Here is a 17,746-nt window from a genome sequence, read left to right as displayed (position 1 = left end):
CGGTGTATACTTTTTTTTTTCTTGCAGCGGCAGCATAATTTTGTTTGGGATTTTACGTCCACCTCACTTTCTGGTGCCTGTGCTTTTCCCTAAAGCAGTGGTGGCATTTCTGACTACAGCTGCTGAAAGAAGATAGGGCAAGCCATGTGTGTTATGTATGGCAGTGTATTATATGTGTGAGAGAGAGAAAGAGGGAGAAAGAGAATCATGTGTTCTTCTCCCAACTGTAAATATTTAGCTAAGGGTTAATGCAGGGCAGTAATGGGGAGGATCTAGACGTTTATCCTTCCCCCCCACCCCCTACTCTATCCTGTCTGCTGACTCCACCATGCTGATGGATAGATAGTTAGCCTGATAGATATGTGTTGGTGGGTGGGGAGAAGCAGGGGGTTAGGTTTTGGCTAGGTTAATGTTTGATGGCAGTGGGGTCACTGATGGGACGGTCGAGGTAGTTGCAGTAGGTTTGTTGAGTGGGGGGAGGAAGTGTGTTGGGTGGAGATGAATTTATTGAGACCAGAAGGAGTGTGTGTGTGTGTATAGAAAGAAAGAAGACAAAAATAAAATTGTACTATATTTGTTCGCTAATTTATGTAATTACATCTGTGAGACTTTTCATCCAAGTGAATTTCTTCGTAATTATCAGCAACTTAGTCACACTTCTACAAAACACGTGTGAAGGTTGTTAAAACCAGTGAAATATTCTGTGAATGCACTTAATTTAAATACCAAATTAAGCTAACTATTAAAAACTAAACTCGCGCTTCCCCTTTATATTAAGTTTGTGGATATTTATTTTGCGATAGTAAAATATTGTTTCGCATCAGAAGAAATTATTTGTAGTTTTGCAAATAAAAAATATTTTATGGGCCTAATAAAATTTTCGGTTTATACAATTTATTTATTTATTTTTTTTGTGCAGTATGAGCACTTTGGTGGATAAAGCTTTAAAATAATTTTGGGAAAGCGGAAAAACCAGTCACATGCATGAACACACACACTCTAAAATACTGGCCCATGTAAATTGAGTTGACTTAATATGTACACACAGAGTATGCTACAAAAAAAAACCTTATAACACATTTAAACAACAACTTTTATATGTACATTAGAAAATACGTGATTGTTTTCTTATCACAAATTTGCACAACAAGATATTGCATGAAATAATTAGCATAATAATTTGAATTTGCAGTCATTTAGGCGCCGAACCATTTGCTGAAAGATATTTTTATTCCTATCTGCTCATTGTTGCTAAAAACACTTAAATTTGCTGCGTTGCCTAAACTGTTGTTGACTCTGTAACTGACTTTATCAGTCTGATATACGCGCACACACACACTTACATGGACTGACCTGAGTTTGGCTCTGAATGCATTTCTGTTAATCTTCGGTGGTGGAAAATTCTCAGAATGAGAAGCGTCTTTCTGTTGTTTGTTTCTACGCTCCATTTTTTAACCACGATTAAATGACCGTCTTTAGTTATTCTGCATCAGCCTCCTGTTAGATTAAAATTACACTCAAACTCCTGCAGTCTAATAACAAAATGTGTATATATATATTTTTAATAAGATTGGACTAAACGGACAATATAGATTTCCTCTTGATGTAAAACCAGTCTGAACTAATCAAGGTGGATATTTTTTAAGCTTAAAGGCGTGCAGCGCTGGAAGGGTGGGGAAAAAAAAACAGGAAAGTTGGTTAAAGGAGCCAGTAGTGCTTCAGGGGCTTAACAATATTGATCACGCAAATAGGTTATAGGTTTTACAAGCTCAGCCTTGTGTGTTAAGGGCATGTGTGTGCAGATGTTCTTTGTCTTCTTTTGTTATTCTAGAGGAGGTGTTTCATTGCCAACCAAAGCAGTAATAAAAATAAATAAAATAAAATAAACGGGACGTTTTGAATGTTGGGAAATGCCCCTGACAGATTTGTGTGCAGTTAATGAGAAATACAGTCTAATACACTGTGGCTTCTGCACACAATGAGAGAGCATTGTTATCAGTGGAACTAAAACACAATTCACAGGTTATTTAATATATTTATCATTATTGTAGTGGAGCATCATGGAGAGGAGCATCTAATCATGCTTTTCACTTAAACCCTATTATGTGTAAGAATAAATGAAGGCTATAAATACAATACATGCAAACTTTATAGCTTTACAAGTACAGCCAACGTGCATATAACGTTACAAATGGCGTTTGTAATTTAACTTCTGCTTTAAGATTCGTTGTCCAAAAACAAGTCGTTAAATACCTTGTGACTTAGTTTGGTCACCTAGTTGATTATTCTATGAAATAGTATTTATTGCTTCAATAAAATGCTAACTACACAGATTAAATCATAGAAGGTGTTACATTTTGGGACATTTTAATTCCCGTCTATCTTTAATTTAATTTAAATAAAATTAATTTGGATTTGTTCCTCGTGTTTCTATCACTTCTTTTCTCTTCTTTTTCTTTTTTTTTTTTATTTTAAACTGTCCCTTTGTGTTTTACCCATTTCATCAGTGGCATTAGCTAAACTCTGATAAATTGTTGGTTTGGCCTCTAATCCAGCTGCTAAAAATCTTGCTGGAGCACATGCCCCCTGAGCCTCGGCAGCCCTGCTTTGGGTATCAATTTTTCTGGTGCATATTACAAAGCGTTATAAATAGTATGTAGGCCCATGTAGAGTTCGTATCTCTCTCCCTCTCTCTCTCTCACCCTCTCCCTCCCTCCACCCCTCCCCTCCTGGCACAAAGATCTCTTGTTCCCCCAGTGAATGCGTGCTGCCCTGAGCCATTCAGGCTTTTGTGGGGCTGAGGGGCCCTCCCCCCCCCCCCCCCCCACCTACACCCACCTCCTCTGCTGGGGTCAAAGGGGGGCAGGGGCAGGGCTTATCCCTAGTTAGTGGGCGAGCACATGGGTGTGTGAGGAGAGGAAGGAGATATAGAAAAAGAGAGAGAGAGCGTGTAGAGATAAGAAAATGATGCATGTGTATGGGTGTGTTAAAATAGACCTGCGTGTCGATGATTTATAACTTATATTTTGTAATATGCAGAATAAAAAGGTGTTGTTTTTTATAAGTAAGTGCAAGACAAAGAGCTCAGTGAATACATGAGTGGGTTTCCTCTCCTCTCCCTGAAAATTTTATATGAATAATTAGATGAGAAGAGTTTTTTTTTTTGTCCATTTTAAACTTATTCACTAATACTGACTTTTTAAAATTGTGAAGAAACAAAATTATCTGACTACATACTCACGCTTGCCTGCTTGCTTAACCGTTAATAGATGTTAGTATCAATAGTATAGGTGTTCCTAATGTTATGGTTCATTGCTATAGAAGTCTCCCACTAAGCTATGACAGTGAGTCAGTATTCACAAATGAATGGAATTAATTCAGAACTAATTTAATTATGTACATATTGCTTCTCTTTTTTCAGAAATAATTGTTTTATCATATTTAATATAAGACACAGGTCGCTCTGTTAACCCCCGTTATCCTTCCACAGGTGTTTTCTCTGGTGCTGATGGGTCGTCGTCGGGGACGGGAGCTGTCGCCATGGGCGGAGCCAGCTCTGAGTTGTCACAGCAACAGCAGCCCACACCCTCTCTAGCCCCTCCTTCTCCATTCACAGCCACTGCGCCGCTAAACAGCACAGCGTCCACGCACGTGAGTTTAAAAAAACAAAAAAAACTCTTCGAAACTCCCGACGCCCTCCCTGCTCTCACGTACCTGAAAATGGTCATTGAACTCGCCATGACACACACACACTCCATCTATCTTTTCTTTCACAAACACAGAAACACACACACACACACTCTCTCTCTCTTCATTTCTACATCCTCCGTCTATTCACGGACATCTCTGACGTATTTGAGCAGATAAACTGTGGGAACGCAAATAAACCAAAGCACACTAATTAAACGTTTTCAAATCTCTTAGCGCTATTATTAATCCGCCGCGTGTTAATTACGTGTGAAATGTGTGTGCCTTGACCTTGTGTGGATTGGGTTTTCTCAGGAAGTGTGCTCTATAACTGATGGTTGGACGCACCTGTGGAAAGTTGCTGTGGTTTATTCAAAGCACAGAATTAACTCTTTTTATTTTTGTTCTATAAACATTTAATCTAAACCACTAACCATAGTGGGCAAAGGTCTGTGTGATAATATTAAGAGGTTAATTTTTATAAAAGAAATTGCACAGGAGTCTTTAGGGATGTACACAGAAATAAGACATGAAAAAATATTATTATTATTTTAGATAAAAATAGATAGTGGAAGATCCGCCATGGCTTTGTATTACTGTAATCCGCATGTGACATTATGACTTCCATCATGTCAACGTGAAAAACACATGTAGGTCACGCTGGGAAAGAACTCATTCACTTATACATTATGTAAAAAGTGGATCCAGAATCAGGGCTGCTATTTAAGAAAATCCTCTTCTATTTTTTTATAAATATAAAAGAGTAAAATTGAAATCAAATGTTAGAGTTTAAACAAATCCCCTGTTTAAACTTAAGTAGAAGCAGCAGCAGCTACAATTTATGAATGAATTCTCCAAAACCTACTCTTTTCTAATAATAGTAATTACTTTTGGGGTGTAATAATCATGTCTCTAGTACATCCAACATTTAAAACAGTTGAGTCTTTACGTGATCAGCTCACCCCCCTTTCAGTTATCAAGGCGCCCAAAGAAAAACAAAACCCGTCTTCTATCACTGACCCCAGTGTCCGTCCTTTCAAAACCTCCCCAAAGACTGCGTTCTGTCTCTGTCCACCCAGCTCCATTTTTCTCCCGTGTCCACTTACCACCTCTCTCTTGCTTTCTTTCTCACACACACTTTCTCTCACCCTCGACCTTCCTTCTCTCGGTCCCCATCTAACCCCCCAGTCCTCCGTTGTCCTGTGATGTAATGACATCTGACAAGCACCACAGTAGGGATGGAGAGATAGATGGTGGGAGGGAGGGGTCGCCGTCACTGTGTGTGTTTGTGTGTGTCTGTGTAGAGGGGGTTTTTGCGCTCATGCCTTGAATTCGCCGGCCTGGCCTTCATCTCGTCCTGCTCCTCTATGTTCGGCGTGTATTATAGAGAACGGGAGGCCCAGGCAAGCACAGGATATCACGCCTGTTTTCAGCATGTATAGAGGAGTTTAGGCTGAGTGAGTGTGTGTGTGTGTAGAGAGAGAGAGCTGCAGAAATCCTTTCCAGATTGTTTAAACTGTGTGTGTTAGTTTGTAAAGTGTGATGCACGCCTCTGGGCATCAAGGACACACTCTTTGAATCACCTCTGCAGAAATTACAAAACTATAGAAGGATGCCAACCAAGGCTTTCCTCTATATATATATGTGTGTGTGTGTCTGAATGACAGAGACCATTTGCTATTTTCAGTCCGCTAGCAGACTCTTGGCCTACTGTTATTGGCTATCAGCCCAGGACAGAGAAAGGGAGTGTGTGAGAGAGAGACTTTAATGAAAAATGAATGTAAATGAAAAATGAATGTTGATGGGAAAGGGGGCAGGATTATGGCAATGAGGGGGAGGAGGGGAAGGAGGGGACGGAGTGGGGTGTAGAAAGAAATCTTCAAGAAGTCGTTTTAAAAAAGGGGAGAAAATGGACACAGGGAACAGATTTCTGCTTAAAATTGAACATTTATCAGTGACCAGAATTAGCATGCTGACATATTTTAGACACACAATGACCATGAATTGGTAATAAGTGATGGTGGCTTTCTAGTTTTTTTTGGTTTCCCCCTCAGAGTACACACTCCGTTTAAAGAAATGTATAGTAATCAATCCTGCAGTCTCCTGGTTTTATATAAATATATTTAAACACCTGTTAAAGGCATTATTTTAAAATATTTTTGACTTATGTTATTGATCTTTACTTGATTTTTCATTGTTTGTGCTCATCATCAAACATTTGTGAGTGTTTCTCTTCAAATTGTTCAAAATTTGTTCATTTAAAGGATTTTTTTTAATCACAAGTAATCCATAATAATCTGCAGTGCCACTTTTTTTTTTTTTTTTTTGGGTAGCGTTTTCTTTTGCTCTTCAGCAATCAAAACAGTCAGCCATTTTGTTCTTTGAGATAGATTCCCCTCCCGATGCTCCACCCTCGCTGTCCTCCCTCTCACTCCACCCCACCCCACCCTTCACTTCACGGCCCTTATTTGGGAAATGCCTTAATTGGATTAAACTCTATGCATCAGAAACACTTTGTCAGCATGTCAGCGTAGTGTCGGCGTGCCGAGGCACCCTCAGCCCCATGTGTATGTGTGTGTGTAACAGAATAATGAGCTGCGGATTCATAAATGCACCGTTGTGTTTATGTACACAAAACGGTGGTGAAACGTTGTCAGACGTTATTTTCTTTTTCTTTTTCCCTGTTGAGGTTCTCTGGCATACACATGAGATCATACAAAGATGTTTTGTGAGTACAGAGAATCAGTGGCAGAGACCAAATTTAAAATCTGATACCTGATTGATTCTCCGGTTTAAACTTTGACTCATTAAATGTGTAAAAAAACAGGAACAAACAAAATCCAATTACTGGCTGTTTTTTAAAGAAATGTAGTGCGCTAACAACCTAACATAAATCGACTAAAAATTAATCGGCTACAATTCTGTTAAACTTTTAAGATGTTAATTCAATATAAATAAGAAAAATCTGCAGGTTTTGAAATTTGACTGAACTCGTCATTGTAAATTAATTTAACTTTTGTTTTTTCCCCAAATAAATCAAAATTAAAATTGTGTGACATTTTATACATTAAAATTTTTTGATAAATTCAGAAAGTCCCTGTCAAATAAATTCATGATGTGGGTGAATTGATGGCCAAAAAAATTTGATTAATTATTTATTTACACTGTTTTATTTGTGAAGGACACATAATGTGGCTTTTAAATTAGCCAGGCTTTATGACCATTACATTTCTCTCTTGCTACAAGTTACAAGTTACATGATTATAACACAGATCCAAATTGCGCTGAGACCTTTTGATCTAACACGTCTCTCTTTGTGTCCCTCTGTCCTCAGGTAAGCGGCCTGCCAGGGTCGGTCTTCAACCTGGCCCCGCCCCACATGTTTGGCAACAGGCTGAACCCTAACTCGACCATGGCAGCGCTCATCGCTCAGTCCGAAGCCTCCCCGGCAGGTAACGACAAAAGTATGCATGTATGTGTGAGAGAGTGAGAAAGAGAGGGAGATAATGGATGGGCCACGCCCCTTTGATCCCTCAGAGAGGTCAAGGGTCAGTGATATTGTCAAGCCCCTCCCATGAAGCCTCCAGTTACACAGCTCAGCCGCACTTTCTGACTTATTTTTTCACATATACACACAGTACAAAGACTTGCATAAACTTTACATGTGAAACACACACCTTTGTGCTAAGCTATGACTTCTGTGAGGCAGTGGTATCTTGTTGAGGTAGTGAAAGAGCAAAGGATGGTGCAAGGATCCTTCAGGAGCTCCTACCGTAGGGAAAAAAGGGAACAAAATGTCAGCTTGTTGCCGCCTGTCCAGTGCAGGCGAGCTGATGAGGGAGTAAGAAGTAGCTTTAGTAATCAAGAGTAGGTACTTCCTGATGCGAGACATCTGGTTGGCCGGAGAGCAGAGAAGAGAGAGGAAGAGAATAAAGAGCGAAAAGAAGGAAGCGGTTCCTGCTGCCGGTCAGCAGTCATCAGAGCCAGATCCACCCTGACCTACAGGTCAGCAAGCTAATCAGGCTGAATGACAGGAGACCACAGGGCTGTGTGTGTGTGTGTGTGCGTGTGCAGCAGACAGAGAATAGGCAGGTTCAGTGTGTCGAAACAAGTGAGCTTTGTGCAATCTGAAAACGGGTAGTTGGATTGCGTTAGAAACAAACTGTCACACGACTGACTTTGTTAAAAATATATATATATATATATATATATATATTTTACTATATTTCATTCACGAGCTATAATTTTATAAGCACTAATATATTAACAATTAGTGTTAAGTGTTAAGTTATTTAAAATTGATTTCATACATGGCACATTTGCTGTTTTTAGCTTCTCAAATGTGACAGTTGTGTTTTTTATAGTATATTCTCAAATATAGTCTCATTGAGTTATCAATTATTATTTGTTTTGATTTATTATTTGCTGTAAAATCTACAAAACTTCAGGAGTGCACTCAATATGATTTATCTGTATCCATGTATTGAGTTTATAGTCGCTGTAAAACAGGAATATGTAGCAGCTCCTCAGAGTAGCTGAAGATATATATATATTTTTTTTGCACATTGGCTCAGAAAACTGACAGAAACAATTAATTGACTGTTTGAATATTCGCAGGTTTATTTTCAGTTGACCCATCAATTACTCCTCTAATGATTTCAGCTCCGATCAGTAATGAAAATAGTTATTCAGCGGCTCTAATGAACATGGATATTTGCACCGTAGAGCACGTGTGCGCGGCTACGCAAGCGTGAAGTTTGGTTTGTCAGCTAGTAAAGGTCATGTGAGCGCAAACGTGCAAGGTAGGTGTGTGTGTGTGTGTGTGTGTGTGTGTTTGTATGCATGTAGCCTGTTTACTTTGGCAGCCTTTTCTCTTTGCTTTTGAGTGTCTGGAGGGAGGTGCCAGGACGGAAAGGGTTACGACAGAAAAAGGGCTTGAAAAAGAAGGAAGCGAGGGACTAGAGTGGTGACCCGGTGGGGGTAAAAGCTGGGATTGACTGTCTTAAGTAGAGGGGAGTTTGTGCGAGTGTGTAAATGCAAAAGTGTGTGTGCATGTGTGATTCATTACTCTCACTGAGGAAAATGAAAAGAAGCGTCTGGCCGGGGGCCCAGAGGGAGGAGAGATAGAGACTCTCACAGAAGGAAGAGAGGGTGAGAGGGAAGCACATGCAGTTTGAATGAAGGCTCGTGTGTGAAAGAGATACAAAGAAAGAGAGAGGCAGAGTTTTTTGGGTTTTGGAGCCATAACATGCATCTAACCTAGGCCGAAGAGAAAACTTGGTTTTATCACTCAGAACTCTTGATCACCGGTCTCCAGAGTGGATCTGGAGAATCGGCAAAGGATCAGCTTTTGAAGAATTATACTTCGAGTGTTTCAAAGTCAGCAAAAATCCATTCAAATGTTGCATGAACAAACATATATTCCCAATAAAGGGAATCTACGGGTAAAAAAATAAATAAATAAACAGATTTGAGAGTGATCGCTCCGTTTAAGTCAACTACTCTCTAATCTATTCTATCAAACCGTGTTTTACAGCAGGGGTCGAAACAAATTAGTCATCTTCTGTAGCAGAATTCTGAAACATGTCGTCCGCTGAAAAATGTGTTTATAGGAAGTTGTCATAACATATCAAATGTCAAAAAAAAAAAAAAAGTATTAGAGAGATAAAGGAATGTTGTGTGTGATGTTTCAGCCGCCCCACAGTCCTCGGTACGCCAAGCGGAGCGCGAGGGTTAAGAAGACGTCTTTATGTCACTAGTAACTCCTCCATAGGTGTCATTAAGCTGTGTGTTTATTTTAGTGCTTTACTGCAGCAGCAGCAGCAGCAGAAAAGGCTTATTTTATTCTCATATTAAATTTTAATGAAATGTGACGATTGATTTATTAAAACAAACAGCGCATGGAGTTCTGTTTGTATTTACGATTAAATGTCTCAGTTGTTCTGTCAAACAGAAATGTGTGAATGAGAAATTTAGATGTTTTCTTTTTTTATTTTTCGGCTGTATTTAAATTGATTATAAAGAGCAGAAGGTCATGAAGCAGATGTCTAACCACTTTAAATTGAGCGGACTAATCAGACTCTGCTGAATGTCTGACACTTTTTTGTTTCTCTACCAAAATAAAATGAAGAATAAAAATAATTGAGTCCTATTTTCGGTGTGGATGCACCTCATTTTCCACACTCCTCCAGCTTGAGCCAGCTCAGCGTGGACATCTTCTCGGATGCCCAATTGATTTTCTGTGTGTGTTTGTGTGTGTGTGTGTGCAGATCAGGAGGTTGGAGACAGCAGCAGTGGCGGCGGTGGCGTCGGAGCTCAGGGCTTTTCCATAAGAGCTTCTCCAAAGACCACCCCGCGGTGAGTACACTCACACACACACACACCCACACACACAGATGCCCCAACACACACCCCACCACCCACCACCCACCACCCTCTCCTCCTCACCATTTACATTCCTCACTGGCCCCTCTCCTTCACCCATCCCCCTTTCTGCTTTTCCCTCCGCTGGCCCCTCGTCTCCCCTCTCTTCCTCTCGCTCCTCACACACACACATGCACACTCTGTCTTTCGCTCTTACCCCTACAGGCAATTCTTGCTCTCTCAGCCAACGATAACTTGTGTTTTTGAAGGTGGTAACCATCCTTCAAGTCCAGTTAGATTTTTTTTTTTTCCTCTCAGTTTGATCTCAGATGGAAGGACAGTCTGATGATCTACTGTATCTCCTCCGCTTGGGAATATATGCTCGGATCTTTCATGATGGGAATATTGATCATACAGATGCATTTTTGTTTGTTTCTCGTACTTTGTGCAATGGATGATTTCACTTAATAAGGTTGGTTATATTTTTATTATTAATGCTGCAGCATGATCTAAATTAAGATAAATAATTCATGTCAGAGTGGCTGACATTTAATTTAAATATTGCTGAAAATATGATGACATTTAAAATTTTATTTAATATAATATTTGAAATGGCACATTTTTTGTAATTTTTTCATTTTTTTGGAAAAGTGCCGTGACACTTGACTCTCAAGATCAAAGTGTTTTCACGTTTACCAGGTGATTTAAAAGTGGAAATATCCCGTCTCCGTCCGTCCTCTCTCTCCTGCTGCCCCTCATTTCCCTTCTTCCACACTCAACAGGCGCACACACCGAGATTTATCGCATCGAGACAGTGCACTTCCCTCTTTCTGTCTGTCTCTCTCTGTTGCTTGTCTTCTTTCTTCCTCTCTCTCTCCCCGTCTTTTGCTCGCTCTCACGCGCAGACAGAAAGCCTGGCCCCTTTTCATTAGAGGCCACTGTAACAACAAATTGATGTAGTTTTATAGCCAGCAGCGTCTATGTTTGTCTGACGTTTATGTTGGGTCGTTAATCTCCCTATTGACCTCTCTATCTCTCCTTTTCTATCCATGCTCCCTCTCTCTCTCTCTCTCTCTCTCTCTCTTTCACTCTCTTTTTCCATCCATTCAGCTCTCCCATTGGTGGCCTGCAGATCCGCTATGACTCTTCGGGGTCGTTGCCGGGGCCGGGGCTGGGGTTGCTAGGGGCGGGGGGAGGCGGCGGCGGCGGCGGTGGAGGCGAGACGATGCCCCCGGTGGCCACCAGCATTGAGCAGCTCCTGGAGAGGCAGTGGAACGAAGGGCAGAGCTTCCTGCTGCAGCAGGGAGCGCAGGGAGACGGTAAGAGGACGCACATGCTGTTCTGTCCCAGCAGCAGTAATATGTCAATTGCATTTCGCAAAAGAAGACACATTTTAAAGGAAAACACTAAAAAATGGATTAATTGTTGTATTAGTTGTGTGTTATATGAGTTAGGTGTATTGTTTAATATGCAACTGTCAAGTTATTGTCCAACTTTTCATTATAATAAACTTTTGTGGGCTGTGAAGTCACCTGGGTTGAAATAAGACTTTATAGTTTTATCTTTTTTGCACCATTTCCTATCAATTTATTTATCTGCTTTTCCCCTTCCAGCTGTTGCATAGTCCTTGCAGTCACTTTTCTCCCTTCAGGGATCAATAAGGTGAAAATGGAAAAAAGGGGATGGCAGCCTAGTTGTTAGAAACGTCATGTTTAAGTTCCTGCGTCTGCGGACCCTCCTCCTGAGCTTGCCGAGTTGAGCACCGGGTCACTGTGGCCGATCTTGACCTCTGACCTCTGTGTTGGAGTGTATCTGTGTAGTCGGCCACTGGGCAGTTGTGTGTGTGTGTGTGTGGAGGCGGAGCAGTTAGATGGTTTTGCCTGAAGTAAGGAGTGGTCTTTTTTAGAAAGTCAGGACATCTGTGTTCTCGCTTGTGAAATGATCACTCGCACACTGCTCTGTCTCAACACATTACATCTGCACTGCAGGTAAATCACTTTGATTCAGATGAGCTTGTGTTGACCCGTGGCTGATTTTTATTTCCATTTGTTTTCATTTGTAGTTTTTTTTTTCCTCTCTCTCTCTCGTGCGCGGGACTGGAAGGCATTAAATTGAAAATTCAGAGCAGATTGATTGCAGAATGTTTTGAGCAGGAAACAAATTGTTGCTACTCTGATCAGTCAATCAGTTAGTCTTATCTCGCTTTGTCTCTCTCTCTTTTCTCTCTTTTAGTGGTGGGGATGTTGAAGTCTCTCCACCAGCTGCAGGAGGAGAACAGGAGGCTGGAGGAGCAAATTAAAACTCTGACCATGAAGAAAGAGAGACTGCAGCTACTCAGCGCTCAGCTATCAGTGCCTTTCACCCCCACCACAGCCTCCTCTGGTACATAACACACACATACTCACTTAAAACTCAAGGTAAATGATAGTGAGAAATGTGTTGCACTGCGTCGTGTTGTTTTGGCAAAAGCAGAATGGCAGTGAATACATGGAAACATTCAGATTAATGTTCAAAAGGCTCTGCTTCTCTGTGAATTTGAACTGAAAGCCTCAGACGTATCTAAACCTGTGTGTGTCTGCATTGCAGATGTGAAGGGAGCCCAGCTGGGAGGTGCTGACTCATCTTTACCTGTGGCAGCTCAGGTGAGGACAACCACTCAACACATGGTAGTCTCAGGCTGAGCTCCTCCTAATCATGTACCACAGTACCAGACAGTGCGGTAACATATTATTAATGTAATAAGCGAATTAGCTACGCTTCCTTGAAACAAGCGTCAGTCCTCATTTTATATTACATGGTAAATTAGGCAAACTACAATGATCACTTTGCATTTGTAATGAAAAGAATTTGGGAAATGGATTGTGAGTGCAAGAGTTGCCATTAATGTCCTTTATCTGCCGCCGTCTGTCCCTCAGGATAGCACGTCGTGCGGCGGCCACAGCAGCAGTGGCTCCACCTCCTCTCTCTCCACCCCTCCCTCCGTCTCCCAGAGCCCGCCTCAGCCGCAGATCAACGGGGTCGCCACCGTGGGGGTGGCGGGGCTGATGGGCGCTCTGGGCGCAGGAAGTGCGCTGGGCATGGGGGGAATTGTCGGGGCACTGAACGGTGTGATCCAGACGCCAGCGGGCACCAACAGCCCCCACACACACACTACAGGAGCAGCCACAGGCGTCACGCTGCCCGTCAATAACAGGTAACAGCCGCTTTCATCGACCACGTGACGCTGAATGGCGTTTAATACCCACGATGATGATAAAATCAATGCATGTGGTGTCATCGCCGTCCCAAACAAATCACTTGGCTGTGATTGGATTAAAGGCCTCCACATGTGTTTTGTCATCTCCTCGTTCTCTTAACCACATCTTAACGTAGCGAGAATGATTCATGATGTCAGGGAAGATACTCATCTGGCTTCTTTTGGTTTCACAAGATGTCTGAATGTGAACTTGGTCCTCTCCCTTTTTCTTTCCTTCTGCTGCTTTGTTGGACACTAGCAGCTCAGCCACAAATAAGAACAGGTGAGAGGAAAGTCAGCACAGCAGCATGTAGCTGTGTTTTCTCTGTGTGAGAGAGAGATTTGGGGAAAATGTTGTAGTAATACCTGTCTTCTTTGTGTGTACGGTTATGTGATACATACAGCGCTTTTTTGAAGTGAAATTAAGACGTTTCAGACTAATAAACCTGTGATGTTTTGTGCATGAAACTCTCCGTTGAGCTTTTATGGTGTGTGTTTCTTCTCCTCAGCGCTGCGCGACTCGGCCTACTGTCTGAGCAGCACAGATTGCTCCTGCATCAGCACCATCTCCAGCAGCTGCTGTCCTCTCAGCCTTCACCGGTACGACACACACACACACACACACACACACACACACACACACACACACATAGTAGCAGACATGTGATTACTCATCACTATCACACACAGTTAAACACACACAAAGATACTGAGCTACAATTTTCCTGGGGACAATGGTCTAAATCACCAAGCTTATTAACTCTCTTTTCTTACTTCTTCCCCTCCTTGCGACACTTTTCTCTCCCTTTTTTTTTGTCTTCCATCCCATCACCTTTCCCTTGACTCCATCCCTTCTTTACCCCCTCCCTTTCTTGTCTGAAACCTCCACTTAATCCTCATTTTTCTCTTCTCCTGTAATTTCCCCATGCTCCCTCCTCTTCCTCCTCATTTTCTCCTCCCCTTGCCTCTTCCCTCTCTCTCTCTCTCTCTCTCTCCCCCAGGAGCAGCAGCAGGTGTTGCTCTATCAACTGATGCAGCAGCAGCAGGACCTCCAGCAGCTGCAGTCCCTCTCCTCCTCCGCCCAGATTCCCTCCATCCCACTCTCCTCCGCTCAGCTGCCCATCAACAACCTGCTGCCCGGCGCCCAGAGCCAGGGCCAAGGCACCATCACCGCCAACCCCTTCCTGGCGCTGCAGCACGCACACGCCGACACGCACGGCTCCGGGGCGCAGAAGCCTCGGCTAGCTGAGAAAGCCGTGGGCGTCGCGGGGCAGGAAAAGACATGACGGCATATGCTCTTTTCTTTTTGATTATGATTTTTTTTTCTTTTTGAATAAATATGCAGAGTTTTTGGGATCAGCCTGTTGGTCAGCTTTGTTGTTTAGTGAGAGAAATCTTGTTTTCCTGGTAGATTATGGTTTCAAGTGATGTGTGTAAAATACATTAGCACACACTGTGGCGAGTTAAAGCAGAAGGCATAAAGAAATCATTTAAAAGTCGCTTACTCTAGTTGACTAAGCCTGGTTTGTCTTTAACGCCACATTTTGTATACATTTATACTATTTATTTCATCTCAACTTAAGGTTTTTTTTTTATTTCTAGCTTTAGCACTGGTTCAGGTTCTGTTTTTTTTGTTTCTTGTTTTTCGTTTAATATTGCTGGGGTGTTTATCAGTGTCGGTATGTAGCACCTGAGAACATGGTGTATTTGTTCTATTCTCTAAACCGGTAAATTGACTAACGGGTTGTCCTCACAGAAACTTTTTCTTTACAAAAATTCTCACTTCTCTCACTTAATGTCATGGTCTGGTCTCTCTGCTGTTTCACTCTCTCAGGGGCCCTCAGCTAACCAGAGTTGTGCGCTCAGCACCCAAAGCTGTCACACACAGAACTACAAAGATAAAAAGAAAAATGGCAGCAATACATGAATATATATATATAAAAAAATACTATTCCCTACCACAGGACTTAACAGTAGCAGATGTATGTTTGACATCTGTCTCGCACCAGTCCCGGAGGGAATATTTGGTGAGTCTTGTGAAAATATCCCACATGTTCTCACTGCTGCCTCTCTCCCTGTGTCTCTTTCACGCCGTTTGTGTAGATCCATTAATGTCAGTGAGCCAAGCCTCGTACGGACACCACAGAAGCCTTGCTTTTGAACTGTCTCTTCTCTGGGCCAGATACAGGGGGCTCACTCAGGGAAGTAAAATGTTACAACAACAAAAAAAAAAAAAAAAAAAAAAGGAGACGATAAAACAGCTAGTTGAATGTTCAGACGGATGCATTTACCCACATGGCACACACTCACAAAGAGAAACCATGCAGTTGGTTGTCAGCAAATGGAAGTGATTACATTTCATCTTCCTGATTGAGCCCCCTGCTGCACCTACCTCTCGAGCAGGACCAGCCTATCAGGACCTAAAAGGCCGACAGCAGCGGCCACTTAAAAAAACCCACAACAGTCAGGACTGGCCAATCAGGGTCCAAACCCAAGTGCCTGAGGCCAAGAGGGGGGAAGGCGGGATTTTGTTTTCCTTTTTATGTCTCTGTCACTCAATTTTTCACAATGCTACTGGTAATTAAGCTGTGTTGCTACGGCAACAGATTACAGAAACACTTGGTCCTTCAGGCTGGATGTGCAGTCTCTAATAAAACTAGGAAATTTTATTCTGCTGCATTCTTTAATATCAAAGCCAACTTTGTGTTGGGCTTTTTATTTATCTGGAGTTTTTGTGTAATGGGCGTAAGATGATATATTTTAAAAGCCCGCTGGTTTTGCAATTTAACATCATTTTGTACTACTGTGTAAAGTTCCTTTTTGTTTGTTTGATTTTCCTCCATACAGTCTAATCTTGCTGTAAACCCTTTTAATGACTTCTGCTCTGTGTCATGTGTTTGAACGCTAGAAGCTACTCAGTAGTTGGCTGATTGGGGAGGGGGTGTGGCTGTATATAGCTGTTTGTAGGGGGGTGGGGGGGGGGGTGGAAGTGTGTCAGGGGGCATTCAGTGGCACAGTTTTTACCTCGTTAAGTGTACATAGACCGTTTTCATTGGCCGTTGGTGTACATAAGTGGTTGTGATTGGCCGTGCTGGCGTGAAGGAAAGCCAATGAAGCCTCAGTTTGTGTGGGCGCGCGCGTGTGAAATCTTTAGGACCAGACAGATAAGGTGGACGGTGACTGGACACACAAAAGTATTAATTTATTTTTATATGTGCAGGGACATTGTGTTTCTTTTTTTTTTTTTTTTTTTCTTTTTTAAGTTTTGCACCGTTTTCTTGATGAGAAGTCATTTTATACTCTGGGCACCATGTTTTCATCTGTGCACACTTTTGTTTGGATCAGTTTTGTACAAGTGGAAAATAATAATAAAGGGGAGGGGGAGAAAAAATTCTGACATTGTATTTGAAAACACAAAAATAAAGAAACACTCTGGATAAAGTGACGGAAACTCTGTGTTTGTATTGATGAGTCAGTTAAAATACGCATCAGGGAGCAACTTATAGAGATTCTTGTACAGCGTTACAGGACTTAAGGAGTTTTCTTATTTTTAATCACAATAATGGTTTTACTAGAACAACATATACAGATTCTTTCAAAATTATATTGCTGACAAAGTGTGTAAATTTGATTAACCTACATCTGAAATAGACCAAGACAAGCATAAAGATCTATTCACATGTTATATGAGTTTACTGGAAAAGCATCATGGACATTAGTCAGGAGAAGAGTACAGTGAACGTGCCTTGTTTGCAGATTTTCAAAATTTTGCTTTATGCAAATAAAATGACCTATCTCTAAAAACTCTTACACATGGTGCTTCTATCTTTGTCCTTTTTTTTATAAGAATAAACCGCTCACACGTGTTTCTTCTGATGTCACATGACTTATGAGTTATGACTGTAAATAACGTTAGACGATCAACTTTTATTGGTGGAAATTCAACTTGACACAGAAAGTTAACACCAAGAAATAATTTCCCATAACTATATAAAATAAAATAAATTGGGATAATAGGGTAAAAAAAAAAAAAAAAAATCTTAAATGTGCTTAGAATACACTCGTGTGTATATATGTGTGATAACAAATAAATATAGTAAACATTATTTTTATCAGTTATATTTACTCATGAAACCTAACTCTATTTTAATATACTGTATGGTGAAGACTAAAATTACCAGTCTGGTGTTTAATATATATATATATATATGTATATATATGGTATTATATATGGTCATTAATTACACTGAGTTATGGAGGAGGTGGCAGCAGTGGGATGTGATTCATTCAGGAACACGTGGAAGAAGAAGAATGATCATCAAGCTGAAAGATAAAATAGAAACTGAACATCTTTAAATTTAAACAATGTGCTCCGAGGCTCCTGTCCGAACAAATATGCACACACACACACATACACACACCCCAAAGCTGATGACTTCCAGCTGCCAAGAAACACCAGTG

General features: G+C 41.3%; 1 protein-coding gene across 2 annotated transcripts in view; it reads left to right on the top strand.

Moving 5' to 3' along the window:
- Nucleotides 1-16,225, top strand: part of mllt10 (MLLT10 histone lysine methyltransferase DOT1L cofactor) — a 37,684-nt gene extending 21,459 nt beyond the window's left edge. The window contains exons 11-20 of one of the 2 annotated variants that reach the window (XM_084565848.1): nt 3,491-3,651; nt 7,022-7,139; nt 9,957-10,044; nt 11,161-11,369; nt 12,283-12,432; nt 12,637-12,692; nt 12,966-13,243; nt 13,545-13,568; nt 13,795-13,885; nt 14,287-16,225. In XM_084565848.1, coding sequence (XP_084421974.1) covers nt 3,491-3,651; nt 7,022-7,139; nt 9,957-10,044; nt 11,161-11,369; nt 12,283-12,432; nt 12,637-12,692; nt 12,966-13,243; nt 13,545-13,568; nt 13,795-13,885; nt 14,287-14,571 — 1,460 coding nt within the window. In that variant the 3' untranslated portion in view covers nt 14,572-16,225. The remainder of the gene's footprint in view (nt 1-3,490; nt 3,652-7,021; nt 7,140-9,956; nt 10,045-11,160; nt 11,370-12,282; nt 12,433-12,636; nt 12,693-12,965; nt 13,244-13,544; nt 13,569-13,794; nt 13,886-14,286) is intronic. The other variant, XM_084565849.1, reaches the window with a different exon arrangement.
- Nucleotides 16,226-17,746: the final 1,521 nt, after the last annotated feature.

This window comes from Chelon labrosus (genome assembly GCF_963514085.1).
Source record: "Chelon labrosus genome assembly, chromosome: 18".
Lineage (NCBI taxonomy): Eukaryota > Metazoa > Chordata > Actinopteri > Mugiliformes > Mugilidae > Chelon > Chelon labrosus.
The sequence above is the reverse complement of the archived record's forward strand: the minus strand, read 5'-3'. Positions and strand labels throughout refer to the sequence as shown.